The 19,403-nt window shown below is 39.9% G+C and overlaps 1 protein-coding gene across 1 annotated transcript; it reads left to right on the top strand.

The window, feature by feature from the left end:
* Nucleotides 1–265: 265 nt before the first annotated feature.
* Nucleotides 266–19,013, top strand: BBOX1 (gamma-butyrobetaine hydroxylase 1). The gene is made up of 7 exons (XM_041412872.1): nucleotides 266–582; nucleotides 2,208–2,322; nucleotides 11,237–11,435; nucleotides 14,824–14,929; nucleotides 15,831–16,027; nucleotides 16,708–16,874; nucleotides 18,030–19,013. The coding sequence occupies exons 1-7, from the start codon at nucleotides 361–363 to the stop codon at nucleotides 18,188–18,190; spliced, it is 1,167 nt and encodes a 388-aa protein (XP_041268806.1). The 5' UTR covers nucleotides 266–360; the 3' UTR covers nucleotides 18,191–19,013.
* Nucleotides 19,014–19,403: the final 390 nt, after the last annotated feature.

The following is a 19,403-nucleotide window of genomic DNA, read 5'->3' as shown; positions in this document are numbered from 1 at the left end:
GAACAACTAAAACTGGTGCACCACAACAGTTTTTGCTATAGAACCCAATATATAATATAATTCTTTTTAAAGCTCTGCCATACGCTTCTTCTAGCTGTTGAAAACAGTAAATTCTTGCACATTTAATTGCGCTTAAACTTTTTCCTCTCCTTATTCCTTAAGCAAACGGCTTGAAAAATATAAAGAACAAACGGCAAACGCTTTCAGGAGTTCCCCCTGACGTCTCCCTGTGACGTTTTCGCTGCGGAGGGCGGCGGGGCAGCGGAGCCGGGCAGCGGAGCCGGGCAGCGGAGCCGGGCAGCGGAGCCGGGCAGCGGAGCCGGGCAGCGGAGCCGGGCAGCGGAGCCGGGAGCGCCGGGCATGAGCGCGGCCGTGCGGAGGGTGCGGGCTGCGGGCGGGGGCCGCCTGGTCTGCGTGCAGTGGGAGGACGGCAGCGAGAGCAGCTACCCCTGCGTGTGGCTGCGGGACAGCTGCCAGTGCCCCCTCTGCTTCCTGCCCTCGGCCGGGGCGCGCAGGCTGCTCCTCGAGCACCTGGATGTGGACATCGTGGTGAAGGAGGTTGCTCTGGCAGGCGGCGAAAAGGTATTTGAAGCAAACTTTCTCGTGGAGCTTGTCTAACAATGCTTATTAATCTAACTTCGAGACAATTCTGAGTTACGCTCTAATCAAGGTTTGCTTGTTTGCAAACCTTACCAGGTATTTGCAAGGCTTTCAGGAAGAATTGCAATTTGGGGAATCCAGATCTTTCCACCTTCATAACATCCAGAGGCTGCATAAACCCAAGCTTCAGCTTTTATCATAGAATAATGCTTTTTAAAATTCTGCCATATGCTTCTTCATCACTAGTTGTTGAAAATAGACATTTATTGCACGTTTAAACACACATTTTTCCTCTCTTTTTACTTTAACTAAATGGCTTGAAAATCTGAAAAACAAATGGCAAGATGATGATGACTTTAATCCATAACAAAAATATCAGCTTTATTAGCAAACTTTTGATGCAAAATAACCTTTATCTTGAATGGACACTCAAACCAAATTTGAATCCAATAATCAGGATTGGAGTAATGTCTGTATCATCCCTGTCTACTTGTTTACATTAACATTTCTTCCTGAAAAATGGAATCTTATTAAGCAAGAGAGGATAGGAGCTGCCCTACTTTTGAATTTCAATCTTTCCTGACATATAAAATCCTAGTATATTATTTAGGTTTTTTATGTTTTATTAAAAGCAGTACATGGCTTCTTTGGCAAACTCGTTTCCTTTGTTTTAGTCTTAAAGGTGTTTTAAACGTATTGAATATGCAGCAGTCAGCCCTGGGTCAGATGGGGCAGCCTTGCTGCAGGGGCAGTTTGCAGAGGCTGACTCACGTGTGAGTGCCTCAGCCACAGGATGAGGGTCTCTGGTGAGGAATTCTGGGCTCCCAAGTTGGTTGTAGACAAAATGAATGCAACGTAAATTCATTGTTTGATCAGGCAAGTTAGGAATTGTCTGCTTCCACTTATACTCAGAAACTGATAAAAGCACAGCACTAATGCTAAAATGATACTGGTAGTGTTTTATCATCATGTGAATGAGCAGAGCCGTGTGAATTGGGAATTGATACATATTCATCCACCTTAAAAATTCAGCTGAGGGTCTGTGCTGGACTGAGCTCTTCCAGTTCATGACAAGCAAAGCCATATGTTTTCTATCCATGTTTTTTTCAGGAATTGAAAAACCCAACACTTTTTAAAAATTTATTTGATAGAGGGAAGACTTCAGAAGTAGGAGATGGATTTCTCCCCTAGCACAAGATCCTTGTCTGTCTTGTTCTTTTTCTTTTCTCCTGACCTCTCAGTGTTTTGCAAGAAATTTTCGCTCTTCTGAGCTGGGGTGAAGTGTATTCCCCAGTGATACGTGCCAGTTTTTACAATTCCCTTCTTTCTGTTAAGTGCAGCTCCCACAGTGGAAACAGTCCACACAAACCAGCAAATTAGGTCATGGGTTGAAATGAAAATGAACATTTATAAAAAGTGTCAGAACTTGAATGATGTTTCAGCTGGGTTTTCATTACTTGTTTGCTATCATGCTTCAGGGAAAGTTTAACTCTGATATTATTGATCTAAGTATCACAATTTCTGTTGTTTCTAAGGGGCTTTGTTGTTCTGGATGATATTTTTCAAATATTTTTTTCCTAAACTCACCTTTTCCTTTGTGTTGAAAGATCTCTATTACATGGCCTGATGAGCACACAAGTGAATATGAAGCTGAGTGGTTGAAGAAACGATGCTTCTCTGAAGAAGCCAGAGCTGTAATGCGAGCAGATTTATTTTTACCAGGTAGGAATTAAATCCATGTCTGCCATGCTTGTGACCAAATGCAAGGGGTTTGACACTGACAGTCCTGGCTAGAGGTGCCTGTGTGGGGACTGGGCTCACCCAGCTGAAGCCGTGGCAGCAGCCCTTGGTGCCCAGTGCCAGGCTGTGCCTGTGTGACAGGGACCTGTGCTTATCTTTTCCCTCTTCTACCTTCTTTACCTGAGAGAAGTACACCTAACTGGGCTGCACTCGCTTTCTTAAAAGCTTTCTCTTTCCAGAAAGTGTTAGTAGCTCTCATAAATAAGCCATGGATCACCAGTGGTCTGTGACTATGCAAGTATGTAAGTGCTGTTTATACTATTTAAATTTTTATAAAAAGAAAGATTATTTGGAATTGCAAGGGAGTTACAACTGAAATATTTTCCCCCCTTTTTCATGGCCTTCTCGTTAAAAAGTAACTGTGTAGCATGGCAGTGTGTAGTGCTGAAGTTCAAGTTGTGTTTGCTTTGCTTCCCGTGCGTATTTTAGCGGTAGACTGTCTTTTGATCACGAAACATTTTGTACAACTGTCTTTGTAACATTTACCCTGTACAAATCACTTACCCTTTAAAGTGAATAATTATAAACCCACGAGGTTTGGCATGATGCATATCATCATTGCTTTGACAGCATTTCAGACTGAGCATGAAAGTGTGAAAGCTTGCAAGATGTCTGCGATTGCTCTTGACAGTGTTCCTGTGAGATCTGCTGCTGCAGAAAGCTGTGCATCTGTGTTCAGTGTTAAGAAACTATCTATTAAAATAGGACATTACTGGTTTAAAAGATAATTAATATCTCCATTCATTGCAGTGGATGCTGTAATAGACTCTTCGTAGTTCAGAATGGAACTATTTCCCCCTGGTAATATAAAAGTTTCTATCTACTTTACTTTTGGCAAAAAAAATGGTCGTGTTTACTATTTTGAAGAGTTTGGCATGCTTTCAGAGTGAATATACAAACCTCATTCAGGGAAACTAGACTTGATTTTTCAGATGGCAAGAACTTTTATTTGTGAAAATTAATATCCTATGAAAGCTAGCAGGATATTTTGTAGTCTTCAAAGGGGTCAATGTAAATTGCTTTAATTAATACCCAGACAAAATAATCTAGATCTCAGGTTGCGTTCATTGGCAAAGGTATTAATTATGGAGATTTCAGTATTTCAGATGTAATACTATGCTTTTCACCTATTATGAAGTCTTAACTGGCTGTGATTTGCCTTCACATGCATGCATTTGCACAGTGGTTACTCTTGGCATCTAAATACAGTGCATGTTTTTGAAGCCAGGTCTCTGCTCTGCCACTGCTCTTCTCCATTGGAGCCATCCAGGTAAAAATACACACGAAAGATCTGTTTCATTCTTTGGGCAATGCTTTTTCAAATTCTGTTTCACGTGGTCAGTCTAAAGAAATTAAGTGTATAAACGTTACACCAATTAACTGGCTTTTTTTTGGTGGTGTCATTCATCTCTTCCTCATGCTCTCATGCCCTGGCTCATTATGATTGACACCTTCTTGCAGTTTTCCCAGGTTTCAGTTGCAAAAAAAGGCTGTGAGTTTGCTGGCTGTTTGAGACCTGTTTTTGTTGTATATTTTGGTAAGTTTAGAACACACTTCCTTGTGGTGAGTGGAGATGCACAGTGCAAATTACATGCCCTTCGGCAGCTAACCATGCCCCAGCAGTATAATGTTACAGAGAGTGGTACGAAATGCCAGCCCTGCATGCTGATTCAACAAAGAGAAATGCAAGCTTGCCAGACTGCTGTAGTTAAATGTTAACCTTCACTGCTGACATTCACAGCTGTGGCTGGGTTTTTTTTTTCTTTTGCAAGTGGTTATTTGCTTTTAGTGCTGCTTTTTAAAAAATTGGTGTTCCATCATAGTTTCTGATTCAAAAAAGTAGATGTCAGACATTGTGTCAAGCCCAAAAAGAAGACTGTCAGATTTTCAGTGCATGATGAAGTGACTATAAATAGCTCTATGGCAGTATGTCAAGATTTCTCTTTTAAAACACTCCCAGATCCTATCCATACAATACACAAAATCAAAATCTGCTATTTGTGTATATCAAGGCTCATTTCAGCCCAGCTTACAGGGTGCTTCCCAAAGAACAGCCAAAGAGCCATATTCTGCTTCTACAGCTGTGATGTCTCAAAGATACTCTTTTTTCTTTCTGTTTACTTGAGTTCTACACAGCAGATGTCACAGGAATGATTTACCATGTCTGTAATTCAGATGCTGGGGGTAGTAGAGGGTGCTTGTGAGAGACACTGAGTAAGCCAGTATCCAGTATCTAACTCCATTGTGTTAGCTGGGGCTCATTTTCCAACATGCTGGCATTCCAATAACAGGATGGGGCTGGTGGGGTTCAAGGGGTGGATTTTGGATAACATCGCAATCATATTTTCCTGTTGGGTGAAAGAGAAGATTCTGCAGAGCTAATCTGTAGTGGTACCTAATATTTTTAACCTTAGGTTAGATTAGGGTTTAAACAGCAGTTTAAAGGTTTCAAATGATAATAATTCTTTAAAATGTGGTAATATGATATGGGATGTTTATATCCTGCACCGTAAAAGTTTGAATCAGGATGTTAACAGCATCAGTGCTGTTTTCAGTTTCTCTACTAGGTTCTGAGAGATGATAATTTTAGGAGGATGAAATTAAAAGTAGTTTTTTTTACTTAAAGTTTGGTAATTTGAATTTATACTTCAGTAATAGCTAATAAGGACTTAATGACGAGTTAGGCTGCCATATACATAACACACAATACAGCAAAAATACACTTGGCTTTCAACAAACATTAAAATACTTGCTGTAGGCAAAATAATTTTAGATGAAGTAATTTACTCTAGCGGGTCTAGACTCTTATATTACTCCAGAAGATTTGATCAGCATTGTCCAAAGTTGTGTAGTGAATGCTGGATAATTCCAGTTGTTGATGCATGCACACCATCTGCAGGTTCTGAATAAAGGGCATCTTCTCATTTTATGCAAACTGTAATGGAGTTAGGACTAACCTGGTATGATCAAGAAATGGGATTTTTGTTTTTTCTGTCTTTTTCCCCCCAGATTACTGTTCTGAAATTATTGAAAGAGGCATCAATTCTTTCAAAAGAGTCTCATTCTTCCCATTTGGAAAATCACTTAAGACTTATTCTATAAGACTTGGTTTTATCCTGCATGAGTTGTTCAGTTACATTTGCAGACAGACCTGGACATATTGGATAAGATGGGCTGAATCCAGCAGGGTGAGGTTTGACAAAACCAGTTGCCAGGTCCTGTGCCACAACAACCCCTGCAGCGCTACAGGCTGGGGACAGAGTGACAGGACAGCAGCCAGGCAGAAAGGAACCTGGGGCTGCTGACTGGAGGCAGGCTGAACGTGAGCCAGCAGTGTAGCTGGGTGACCAAGAAGGCCAATGGCACCTGGCCTGGATCGGGAATAGTGTGGCCAGCAGGAGCAGGGAGGTCATTGCTCCCCTGGGCTCGACACTGGTTGGGCAGCACCTCGAGTGCTGTGTCCAGTGCTGGGCCCTCCCTTTAGGAAGCACATTGAGATGTTGGAGCATGTCCAGAGAAGGGCAACAGGGCTGGTGAAGGGCTTGGAGCACAAGTCCTCTGAAGAGCAGCTCAGCTGTGGAGCCTGGAGAAAAGGGGGCTCAGGGTGACCCCACCACTCTCCACAGCTCCCTGAAAGGAGGTTGTAGCCTGGTGAGGGTCGGGTTCTGCTCCCAGACAACCAGTGACAGAACAAGAGGACACAGACTAAAGAAGGTCCAGATTGGGCATCAGGAAGAATTTCTTCACAGAAAGGGAGGTTGGGCATTGGAACGGGCAGCCCAGGGAGGTGGTGGAGTCACCGTGCTGGAGGTGTTTAAGAAAGGCTGGACGTGGTGCTCAGTGCCATGGTTTAGTTGACCAGGTGGTGCTAGCTCAGAGGGTGGGCCTGAATTTTAAGGGTCTTTCCCAGCCTAGTAGATTCTCTGATTTGCAAGTTGATTGTCTGATTTGCAAGCATAAAGATTTTTAATTTGGCAACTGCAGCTGTGCTGTGCGAGTGAGACCTAAGGCTGTCCAGACACTTCCTATCTTTCTTATCCCTTCAGCTTTCACAGCATATGTTCTAACACTTCTACTGTAGTACAATGGAAGCTGTATTTACTGTCCTAGCAGTGGGAAGAAATTGTTCTGTGATGACACAATAAAACAATGAAGCACTTGAGTGGGGTCAGTTACCACCAGGAAATACTGCCAAAGAGTACAGTCCCTGTGCAGTCCAGTGCAGCTCCTTGACAGATTTTCAGGCTGAGGAGATTTTGTGAATACAAATGGGTAGAAAGTTCCTGTTGTTTGCTATGTGGAAGAATAACATGCCATGGGGAGCATACAGTTTTCTAAGCCTTTCAGGCAGTCTTTTTAAAAAACACTTTTAAATGGAAGAACATAACTCTCTGCATAGTACAAGACCTTTTTTCCATTCTGAGTTTTGCTTTTCTGTCCTTTTCCAATTAATTATGGACCTGGTAATATATCAAATTGTAAATATTGGACAACACAGAGCATTTTCATCTGGAGCCAAGGTAAATGGTGCTTCTTTTAGCACAGACCTATGACTTGTCTCTTAGCTATTGCTGTTGTGCTCGCCTGGCTGTGATGCTCTCTGGGACCAGTCAGGAGAATTCCTTCACTGTTTTGTGTGCAAATATGATTTGTTTAAAAGCAGTTCATGTGTATATCAGACATAAGTGATAGAAATTAGACCTCAGAACTACTGCAGCTACTAGAAGGATCAAAATTGGCACTAGTCTATTTAAATAAAACTCTAAGAGCTCTCTGAAAAAACCCACAATTGCTAATATGTAAAGCAAAAATATTAAGGAGTCTGCAGGAGATTATCTGCTAAAATTGATAATTTACTTTGGGATATTTAGTATTAAATGTTGTGGTCACATTGATGTTACCACTTGGAGCTATATGTAAGGTTTCAGCTTCTAGTGTATTTACCATGGTGTCATTATAGAGTGCACTGGCAAACGTGAAGGGGGAAAGGCTGCTCCTGCAGTAGCTCAAGGGCCAAGCTCTTGACTGCATCAGCATGTCACTGAAGGGCTGGAAACTTGGATTCTTTCTTCTCTGAAATTTGAGGTAGGATTTACATGCATTTGTGTACCAGCTTGCACCTTTAAAAAGAGAGCTAAACCTAAACCATTAAGGATGCTGGCTACACTTGTCATTGGAATGGAATTTATATGAGAAAAGTGAAAGAGTTTATATAGCCTTGCAAGGCAGGATTGAACCATGTTTACTCTCTATCTTTTTTGTTTTGTTGTTCTTTAGGGACTATGTTTGTTTGTTGGTGTTTTTAAAATGCAAAGTGGTGAAACATTAAAGAAAAAAAAGTTCTTCAGCTTTATTAGCTGTTTTGGGAGTATCAGTGTAGAGTTCAGTTTCCTTGACACTTTGCAATTTCCACATTGTAGCAGTACGGTAGAGGTTAAATACCTCTTCAGTCAGCAGGCAATGTTATAGTATTATTCCCAAATAGATTTCAGAGGCTGGCAAAGGCTAAATACCCAGAAAAATTATTTCTCTTCAAGTTAAGTGATATGAGAAACATTTTGAATTTAGCTTTTGCCTCCCTTTGGCTGCATAGCTGTTTGGATGTGGGGCCAGATGACAGTGGCCAGTGCTGCGGGTCTGCTTGGGTGGAGGATGGAGGGTGCTGGTTCCACAGGCCAGCTGCAGGGGCTGGCAGGTCTGTCCTGCCAAAGTCCAAGGCAGTCCCAGCCTGGCATGCTGAGCATGTGCTGTTCTGCAGTGCTGGGACAAAGCACAGGTCTGTAACAAAAGCCAAACCCACCTGAAAACCCAACAACACAGGCAGACCCTGCTGCAGAAGGGTCATCCCAAATCAGGTCAAACTTCCAGCAAGAGCAATAGGCATTGGGAACTTGAACAAGAGGACACTACAGTCCATGTGCCCTTGGAAGCCTGGGACTCCTGGTGCTGCAGTTCAATTCCAGGTGCAGGTATTTATTTTCCGAAATGAAGAAAAATCTGTTGATATATTCCTTGAAATTCTACTTGTTGTTTCTGGAAAATTAGGAAAATATTTATTAGCAAGTCAGTAAGAAAACTGGGATGGGAAAGATGAAACTTAAAAATGTTCTGTTAGTTTTCACATGGTTATTCACCTGCTCTGTCTTTCAGAAGATATTCTTAGAATACTTATACAACATACTTAAGTCTATTTTAATTTCTTAACTTTTGATAAAGGGAAAACATTAATATTTTATTTTTTCACTGTCTTTTAAATGCATGAGAAGATGTATCTTAAGTTAAACACAATGGGGAAGTAAGTAACTGACCATGGAGTGGTATCAAAAAGGAATGTAATTATGTGAGATTATATGTCTCCTCAAGATTTGTGCTTTTTTATTTTGTGAACGTGTTACAAAATTCAACAGATTATTGAATCATAATGCTGCTTTTCTGAAACACAGGTAGACCATAAAAGATGCTCTCTGTGGATAGCTCTTATCTGGGCATGTGTTCTAATTCCTGGACCCTTCATCTCTAACTACCCTTAGCCAGATGAAAGAAGAACCCTTACCCTAACTCTGTAGTGTCTGAGTTCAGGGTTTTTATGAGCACATTGTATTTTGTGCTTCCTACCTATATCTAGAAAGAGGTAAAAAATAAATCCAAGCCTGGCCTTCACATTTGTTTGGACTATAGTATGTCCTTCAGTCACAAGGTAAAATTACCAGAGTTCTCAATTCTGAAAGCTCCTTGGAATTTGTAGTTTTTATTGGTCCTGTCCATTGAAGAGATGGAATAAATAGAGATACAGATGTTTTATAAGTGATGACACCTGCATAATTTTACAAATGTTGATGTGGTCTCATTTCTAGTGTGTGATCTCTGTGATTGATGATTGGGAAAGTTATCTGAATATTAGTTAAAATACCAAGTAAGGTAGTTGTGATTTAAACAAAACAATTATTCTAGATAAAATTTTTTCATGCTTTATAGTATACTGTTCTAAACTTCAGATTCACTGTTCTTAGCTTCAGATTAAATATATAATAGGAAGGAAAAACAAATATGTCTTTACTGTAAAAATAAAAGCCCTGATTCAATATTTAATAGAATGCTTGACTTAAACCAGTAATGTTTCAAGTTTTGCAAAAAACTAGAATCAGTGCTAACTTTATGCAAAAAAAGAAAAAGTTAGAATTAGCATCTTTGTCTTTTTTACCCATTACTATTTGCTATCTGACCGTGTGTATATGTTTATGCATACAAGCCAGTAAACTGAAGAAATTAGAAGATATTACTAAGGGAGAAATTAACCAGAAGGCAGGCAGTCTTACATTTGGGGAGTATCTGAAATAGGTCTTGTATACAGGAGAAAAAGTAATTACCCCACATCAATTTCCATGTGTTAGAGTACCTTCCAAAGGCCCATTTATCTGTCCAAGTGGTCTTTGGTATCTGCTGTCAGCACAGCTTTTCAGATCAAACGAGCAGCTCACACCTCATTTCCTCAGTCTGAAAGCTGACATGTTCCATTATTCATAGCCCACAAAAAGTCTGAAACATGTAAGACCCAAAGTTGGTATGAGAGAGCCTGAAGAGTCATAATCACCAGGATACATCACCAGAGTCAGTAACTTACCACTGAATTGTCAACAGTGTACAGAGTCCTTTCACTCAGCCCTCAAAGAGCAACCACAAAGCAGGCATCCCAAACTTTGGGGGGAAGGCGCCACGCATTTCCAGGGGATGTGCAGAAGACTTCTGCTTTGTGAACGTATGGTGTAGCTTTTAGAGTTTGTAAAGTGGGGTGTCTGTCAATTCCAATTTATCTTTCCACATCCGCTTCCACAGCAAGATGTTTATTGTCAGCTCAGGAATGGGAATCCCATGGTGCCAGAATAACTCATTAACTCAAAACAAGCTGTCCTGAGGGAGTTATTTCACCAGTTAGCAAACTCACGTGAGAGGTGAGATGCCCTTATTGCCCCAGCTGACAAGCTGTTCAGGGCAGGGGCCATGCCCTGCTGCACTCCACATGCCCTTCATGTGTTGGAGACCCCAGAGCTGGATGCAGTACTCCAAGTGGGGTCTCAGCAGAGCAGAGAGGCAGAAAATGAATGGGCATGAAAAGTGTTTCATGGACACAGGCAAGGGAAGCTGAAACGACTGGCTTGGGTTTTGAGAAGCTTCTTCACAGAGCTCTGCATGGACCAGCACAGTCCCAAGCCCCGAGTTTGACCTCGAGTAACTCCTACAGGCTAATTGGCTCAACTCAGGGAATCCCAGCGCAGTCCCAGCCAATGAGTCTGACCTCAAGTGACCCCTATAGGCTAAGTGGTTGACCCCAGCATTGTCCAAATTTATGAATTTGATCTCAAGCAGGCTAATTGGTTGAACGCAGATAGCACTGTCATGGTCCCAAGTGATGTGTCTGAAGTCAAGTAAGCCCTTCGGTTGACCAATGAGGGATGTCTCTGGGTGCTCCTTGATTTTCCCCTTAACAAGAAACTTTCAAAGCAGTCATATTTTCAAATTTTCACTCTTGTGGCTCATCAGTACAGCCAGAAAAATGAATACACACATTTCTGATGCACTGTTAGCAAAAAATGTCCCTTTCAAAATGTCCTTTCATTCAATTTCTGACCTAAAATTCTGATACTGCAGTGTCTTGCTGAATTTCATCATTAGTTTGCTTGTCATCGGTGCAAACTCAGGGACCCCATTTGAGATGGCTTGGAGGATTGAGGAATATTCACAAATCCATAGAAATACCACTAACTTCCTGCTTTGACCGTGTCCTGAGTTTTGATGCTAAAACAGCAAAGAACTTGTTTCTCTATTTCTTCCCTTTCAGAACGTCAGTACTGGGGCTCAGACCTTCAGCTTCCCAAAATACCTTTTGAAGAAGTCATGAGCAATGATGAAAGTGCATACAAGTGGTTGTGCACTCTAAAGAAAGTAGGAATTGTTCTGCTGACGGGAGCTGCTACAAGGCAGGGAGAACTGATTAGACTGGGCAACAGGATTGGGTTCCTGCGTCTCACATTTTATGGGTGAGTTTGTTTTATAAAATTTTTGTTTTGCCAGTGTTGTAATCACCGCTAATGTTCTTCATCTAAGCTTGTTGTATCTCTTTTGTGGATTTATATGTTAAAGCAAAGTGTATGTTTTTTTCTGTATATATTAGAAAATTTGGCATCAGGTTCATATACTGTAAAAGATAATTGCTTTGCTGTTACAGGTAGGGTATTAAAAGAAGAGCAGAAATAACACTAAAACTGCTGAGAGAAGGGCAAGTGCCTGAAAACAAATGTTGTTGAATATAGGGTAACAGTGAGATAGACTTACTTATCTATGCCATGAAACAAAACCAGAAATCCCTAATCCAGTCCTGTTCTGAACAGAGGAAGTTATCTGTTCTGAAACTTTTTCTTAGTTTGATTTTGAGTCATGGATATAGGCAAGACTTAGATGATGGTATCGTGGCCCAGATCACCAAGAAGATGGGCTGAGTACCCATTTTCCTGCTTTCTACAGAATATGCTCTGGAAAGCCATAGCCAATCCCAACAAGCGGAGTGCAGCCGGAGGGAGCACAAGCAGGCACTTGTAAATTATCCTTTTGATGCCAAGAACTGGCAAACTGAAGCTCTAGCTCTGCAAGCATCTACTAAATGAGCAGACAAACCATGACGGCAACTCTCATTTTGCTGAGCTGAATCGGTGACCTCCATCTAACTAAGAAGAAATGTTTGTATCTAATACTCACCATAATTTTCATCTCTGAAACAGAAGTTCAGTTCTTACTGGCATCCAATTCTGGATTGGTTTTTACAACTGTAATAAAATAATAACTCTGGGTTATTATTTCCCTGGTGTTTCACTGGGAGCCAAATACATGGCCTACAAAATATGATAAATAAAAGGATAAACTTGGAATTGGCAAACTTGCCAAATTAAACATTACCTCAACAGAACCCTGAGTTTTAAACTGAAATATAGCAGCAATGAATATAATTCTAATGCATGAAAGAAAAAAAGCCTTTCTTCTTGTTTAGATGTCTGCTTGGTGTGACCTCCCTAAAATGTCATTACTGTAAAAAGTGGAAACATTCTATCAGCCATATAACAACATCAAGAGTGTCCACGTTTTTAAATTAACCTTTTTCTTTCCATTGTGGAAACCCAACTGGATTAATGAAGTCTCCAGTCGTACCACAATTTGTTTCTCCAACTTCTCACGCCCTAGGCCTTGTGTTCCTCCATTCTGAAGCTTTGTTCAGTGCTTAGTGTGGTGTCAAGACCCTCCTTGGTGGCTCCAGCACTGCCATGCAAACAGCCAGTCCATCAGTATCACCTGGAGGTCTTCAGCAGCAGGAGAAGGACATGTGTCCCAAGTCTCATATGTATAAGACATAGACTTTTAATAAAATATAAGACCAAATGATTCAAATGTGGCTTCAGTTCCTAGTGCTGCACTTTGGCAGGACTAAGGAGGTAACATCTTGGTTTTCTACTGATGGAGACTGAACCCATATTGCTATCTAATGCAAAAAAATTGCTACACCTGTTTGGCGCCAATCTTCCTACTCTATCAAGCACCCTGAACAATGGGCTTTGAAATCTGACCCTAATTATTAAACCACAAACCATTCCAACCCACTTTGCTCTCCTTAAGGTCCCAGAGTCCTCTGACATACCCTTACTACCTGTGCACCCAACATGGCCAAGTTGATGCTTCAGCTCAGTTGAGACTTAGACACTAAGTAAGGTTGCTTTTTCCATATTCAGTGCTGAGATCCCCATTAGCCTCTTTGACTTCAAGTCAGTAACTTGGGCTTTGACTAAAGCCCCCTGTGTGGAAGGAAAGCTCCTGGGGAGCAGCTTCCCTTGCAAATCCTGACAGTACAAAAGCAATGATTGCTTTTACAAAAGCTTCTGATGATTCTATACAGTGTTATCACTCCAGTAATTTTATAGATTTTGTATAAATGAGACAGCTAAAATGTGTTAAATTGTTTTAGATCCATCAAGTGACACCATAGCCTATTAAAGATGGAGCAAATCTAGCTGCCTTCAGCACTAATTACAGGAATTATAAAAAGGGGCTATTTTTTAGCTGTCAAACTGTGGAAGTGTGGTTGAAATGATCATATTTGAGTACTGAAGTCATGTGATGGATGAATATGTGTTGTTAAGTAATGTACTGATGAATATGTGCTGTACCAAATAATAAAAACTATTTCTTCTAGGCAGTTAAACACATTTGCAAACACTCAAGAGGGTTTTCCCTCTGGAAACTGCAGAAATCTAATTTTAGCATTTTGCATAATTTCTATACTAAATACCATTCCTAAACCAAAAGCATTTATATACTATATATAAATAATTTTATCTGCATGTTCTTTAGCCTATTTTCTTTTTAAACTGTTATTAAGAAGTAAAACTAGGCGCACACCATCTGGAACATATTTTGTCTATAGTATTCCACAAGGGAAAATGAGTTTCATAATTTCTTTTTGGTCCCTTATGTGCGTGCAATTATACCATCTCTGTATGGTAAATTACACTTTTCCAGACGAACATCTGGATCTATAACGTGCATCTGCTGAGGATTGTCTTCAATCATGTGAACTTTGTGTAAATAAAACCTGTGGTTCTGGGTCTCAAATTCTCCTGCGTGGTGTGTCACTCAAAACACATTTTGTCTGTGCAGCAACATGAGGTATTCATGTCTCAGTCATATAGCTGTGACTTACTTTTTTCACTGCAGTTGTCAGAAATCTTTTTTTACTGAATTGTGCCAAATTCCAAGAGAGAAACTATGTAATAAAATAAACAGAGCTAGTTCTCAACAAGGGTGTCATAGAAAGGGGAGAAGTTTCAAAGCCTTTCATAATGACATTTTTCTCCAGAAGCAAATTTTCAACTTACAGGAAAGATCCCCCAGTAAAGGATACTCTGTATTTTCTAAGATTATGAAGCCTTAAAAATAACTTCTGGGGAAAGTTACATGGCCTTTACAAGTTCTGCATTTCATTGATAATGTGCTCCATGTGACAGAGGGAAAGTGAAAGGTTGATTAAAAAGAAACGAGACAGCTTCTACTCACTTATTTCTGAAGCATCTAGGATGATTTTTACTGCCAGAAGCTCTTGGTTAGTGTCTTCAGCTGGCCTTTGCCACCACTAGAAAGCCATCCTTCTTCTAGGTACTGCCCTGGTGCCAGATGTCCCTGGAAGTTTTATCTAGGACTGCTGAAATAAGCCTCTGTTGGGGTGGAGGGACACTGCTAAATCCTTATTTCATTATAATGTTACAATATTTTCATGTCTAAAGGTGAAGTGACTGTTGTACTGTTATTTCACAGTTTCAGTGTGTACTGTCTGGCATGCGGGCTGGATGTTCTAACATGTTTTCTCTTTTCCCTTTCATTACAAAGACCAACTTGGCAAGTACAAGACAAAGCAGATGCTAACAATGTAGCTTATACAACTGAGAGACTCTGTTTTCACACTGATTACCCTGTTCTGCAGCACCCACCTGGGGTAAGTTGAATTTACTGACTTTTTACTTCACAAAAAGGGAAAGGGAAATGTTCCTGTGGCATGAAATATGGTTGGTGATCAGTGGCTATGAATTTTGTCTTAAAAGAGCAATGTCAAAAATATCAATATGTTAATCTGCATATACTGATCTATGTACACACGGTGTGCAATTTGTACAGTATGATGTAAATTCAGCATGTCTCCCATATAGCCCATAATTTTAAAATTAAATTCACAAAGTGTTGAAAATATTACCATATGAGAAAACTTTCGGGTCCTTTATATGCTTTGAATACTGTTGTCATTATTTCACAAAAGTTTGGTGACTAAATGTTGTAGTCAGGTTGTGGCATTTTAGGACTCATCTCTTCAGCTCAGGAGGGGAACAGAGAAAGAAATACTATTAAGATGGTATATTCTGTTTTCTGTGAGTTGGTGCAAGATAAATACTTGTTTGCCCTTTCATAACAGACAAAAAATCAGGGCCATTCTGTAAAACTGGACAACCACAGAAAAGATGTTTTCACCCAGTTCCTGTCATATAAAACTGTAATCCACATAATTCACATCATTCCAGACAACTGGAAAGTAGTAGGAAGAGAAAGAGGGACTCAAAGGAAAGAAGCCAGACCTCTTTGCCACTGACTAACAGATTGCAAGCATTAGAAGATATCCCAATGTGCTGGATTTATGAACATGCTATTTTAATTTTCTGCCTTTGTGATACTGGTGGCAGAGAGTTGTGAAGCTGCAGTAAATGAGAGCTCAGTCTGTCGCTGGGAAAAAAAAAAATAAACAAACAACCAGGATAAAAGAACCACAGATGTGAGAGAACTGATACCAATAAATTGTTAAATATGCAAGCCAACTATTTTTTTAAAGAGCTCTTAATTCATTCCAGGTTCAGTTCCTTCATTGTATAAAGCAAACAGCTGCAGGAGGGGAAAGTGAAGTTGTAGATGGATTTCATGTGTCCAACAAGCTGAAGAAACAAAATCCTGAGGCATATCAGATCCTGTCCTCTACTGCTGTAGACTACACTGATGTTGGGGTGGATTACTGTGATTTTGCTATGCACTGTAAACAAAGGATTATAGAGTGAGTATTTTCAACAGCACCTGAAAAGAAAATCCCAGTCATCTGGTAGGTGATGTGTTGGTAGGAGAAGGTCTGCTCCTGCCACCTTGTGGGAAAACACTGGTGTAACTTGGCCTGTAGTCCTAGGTTTGGGTGGGGTTGGTTGATTGGGATATTTAGTCTGTTTTTTTTGGCGAATGTGTGACTTGTTCTGTGCATTGTGCTGCTCACTTGGTTTTGCCACACACAAACAAGAAGTGGTGGTAATTAGAGTAACTCCTAGGCACAGGTTAGCAAACAGCCAAATGCCAGCCAATGTACATGCATATATCATGCCAAGGAGAGGTCATAATTTGAAATATTTAAATAAAAAATTATATACTATCAGAAGATGGAATGCAAATTTTAATATACTTTTATGATTTAAAAAATATGATTTATTTTAAAAAGGTTGCAATTAAAGAGTGTATAATATAGACCTTTGATGAAATTAAGTGTCTACTTTTTCCTGCTTCTCCCTTTTCCTAGTTAGTCTTAATTAGCAAAATCCAATCCAATCTGAATTTTACTGTAGAAACATACTGATATTCCAGCAGGAGAATTCAGTTATTGTTTAATCATCTTGAACTGTTTCAGTAACAACAGGATACATTCCTTTTTTTTTTTCCTTTCTTTTTTCTCCCCTTTTCTTTGTTTTATAGCACGGATTCCAGAGGCCAAGCAATTCGCATCAATTTTAATAATGCAACAAGAGACACAGTGTTTGATATACCAACTGAAAAAGTGAGGCCATTTTATGCAGCTCTAAAGGAATTTAATGATTTATTGAACAGCACAGAACACAAGTTTACTTTCAAGATGAAACCAGGTAAGTAAGTTGCTTCTCCTCACAACAATTTTTCACAGGTTTTTCCTGACAGTCAAAATACTTGAACACTGCTAGCACTAGTACTGAGAGGAACTCCAAGTCTTTCTATCTATTTTGTTTCTTACTGCTTTCTTACATTCATCTCATAGATATCTTTTGCCTTTGTTACACTATAAAGAAGAAAAAAGTGGCAGGGGGGAATAGTCTACCTGTAGATTAGTCAAATGTATCTCTAAACTAAATACAAAACAGTATTTTATGCTACAAAGCGTATTGGAAATGGATGTATCAATAGCACCATAGATTGGCAATGCTATGTGTGATAGCATGTGTGGCCTTAATCTCTGTTCTTTCATTCCTCAGCATTAAAATAAATATAAGAATCTCTCAAGAGATGCTACAAAAGTAAATTCATCTTTGTATCTGACTGCCTCATATACTATGGTACTTGTGTCTAAAATGTCTGTGAGGAAATTAATCTCCCTCCATTGGTAACAAACAATAAAATAATGTGTACAATCACATTACTGGAAAAACAAAGTGCCTTATATTACATTAGTGGCATTCAATTTGTTGATTAACGCAAATGGTGGTAGAGGGAATGAGGAGATAAGAAAGATTGTGAGTTTATTTCATTCAAGATTTACCATAATGGTGACACACAAGGGAGAAAAATTAAATTGGTATGCTAGCGTTAATTATGTGATTTCCTAACTTTCAGTGTTTTTACTTTGTTCTCATGAAATTCTTTTAACATTTAATAAATGGGTAAAAGATAATTCTTTTATCTTTTAACAGGGATTATATGTATGTGTATAGTACAAATAGTACTAGACTGGTCAAATAAAATGTACCCTAGTGATTTTCACACATTTTATTTATTTCACCTCTATGGATTTGCATTCTCCTCAAGGCTTGATTTTCTCAGTACGGACTCCTCTACCACCCTGCTTTTTAACTCTTCATTATACAAGAAATGAAAGAGATGTCAAAGGAGAACTGGCCTCTCTGGTTGAGAAAGTTAAAATTACTGTGTTGTTGCTGTGTATCTCCAGCTGGGCTACGTAAAATTATTGCTCGCTAGCTGTTGATATGAATCTACCTCTGTATTTTTTTGAAGGAATCAGCTCTAACATTTGTGCAATCTCTTTACAGGAGACATACTGACGTTTGATAACTGGCGTGTGCTTCATGGTCGCCAAAGCTACCCATCCTGTTCAGAAGTGACACGTCACCTGGAAGGTGCCTACGCAGACTGGGATGTAGTCATGTCAAGGCTCCAGCTCCTTAGGAAAAGAGTCCTGAATAGGGATTGAGCTTTCTTCTAACTAGAATGAGCAAAACGTTGATTATCTAACCTCAATCACAAAAGCAATATTAAAAAAATGAGTCTTCTTTCCAGAAACTGACATCACTTTTGACAAGGGCTTGTCTTGGGACCAGGGTGAAGGTTTTGAGCTGACAGAGGGTAGGTTTTGGTGAGATATTAGGAGGACATTCTTTATTGTGAGGGTGCTGAGGTACTGCAGCACGTTGCTTGGAGAAACTGTGGCTGCCCAGTCCCTGGAAGGGTTCAAGGCCAGGCTGGGGGGGTTGCAGCAGCCTGGGAATAGTGAAAGGTATCCTTATTGCAGAGGGGGTGGAATGAGATGGTCTTTAAAGTCCCTTTCAACCCAAACCATTCTATGAGTCTGTCATAAATATATTTTTGATTTCTATAAGCTAAGAAACATTTTGTTCATAACAATTTAAGGTTTATCTGTGCCTTGGTCTTTGAATCTAGGAAATATATTGCTATGTCTGTAAGTTTATGTGCTTTTATAAAAGCAGTGTGCAAAGTGGCTTGAAAGATGATCACTTCGCTGGCCTGACTGCTGATCACAGTGCCTTCCTTCGCCTCTACATATCTACCTGCCATCTTATAGCAGCAAGAAAAGAATGCGCTGGCAATAAGTGTTTGCAAGACAACACTGAAGAAGCTTTTGGGCTGTAAAGGACATGATTTCACTCAGCTGTTGAAATCCAGAAGTTCTAATGCTGTGTTAGCTTTGTGCTGTTAATGATACATCAGCTAACTGGGCTGTGGTCGACAGGTGAAGAAGCAGAAAAAAAATACATACCCATTTTACTGTTTGAAAATGTTTTTTCTCTGTTGTCCTAGCTTGCTTCTCCTCCTATTGCGTTTTGTAGCAATGGATATTGGATCCAATCCCAAAGCACTGTTTTCATGTATACTTTGTAAAATCTTCTTTTATACAGCAGATTTCCAGCTATTGTTTAAAGTTTACTGAAAGTAGTAGCATCTTGGGTGGATCAGCACACTCACTTCTCTGTGGATCACTTCAGCACAGGCTCCACTCTGCTGCTGTTGAGCCACCTGCTGCATGGACCAACTAATTTTGGCTGGTAAACCAGAGTCCAGAGAAATCTCCAAATGCCTGTTGTGGGAAGAAAACTGGACTAGCTGCCTAGGTGTACAAGTTTAAATATATTTTAATTTTTATCTATATAAATATGTCCAGATACATC

This window comes from Onychostruthus taczanowskii, unplaced genomic scaffold, assembly GCF_017590055.1.
Source record: "Onychostruthus taczanowskii isolate IOZ18803 unplaced genomic scaffold, ASM1759005v1 scaffold101, whole genome shotgun sequence".
In the NCBI taxonomy this organism is placed as follows: domain Eukaryota; kingdom Metazoa; phylum Chordata; class Aves; order Passeriformes; family Passeridae; genus Onychostruthus; species Onychostruthus taczanowskii.
This window is presented reverse-complemented; position numbering and strand designations above follow the sequence as displayed.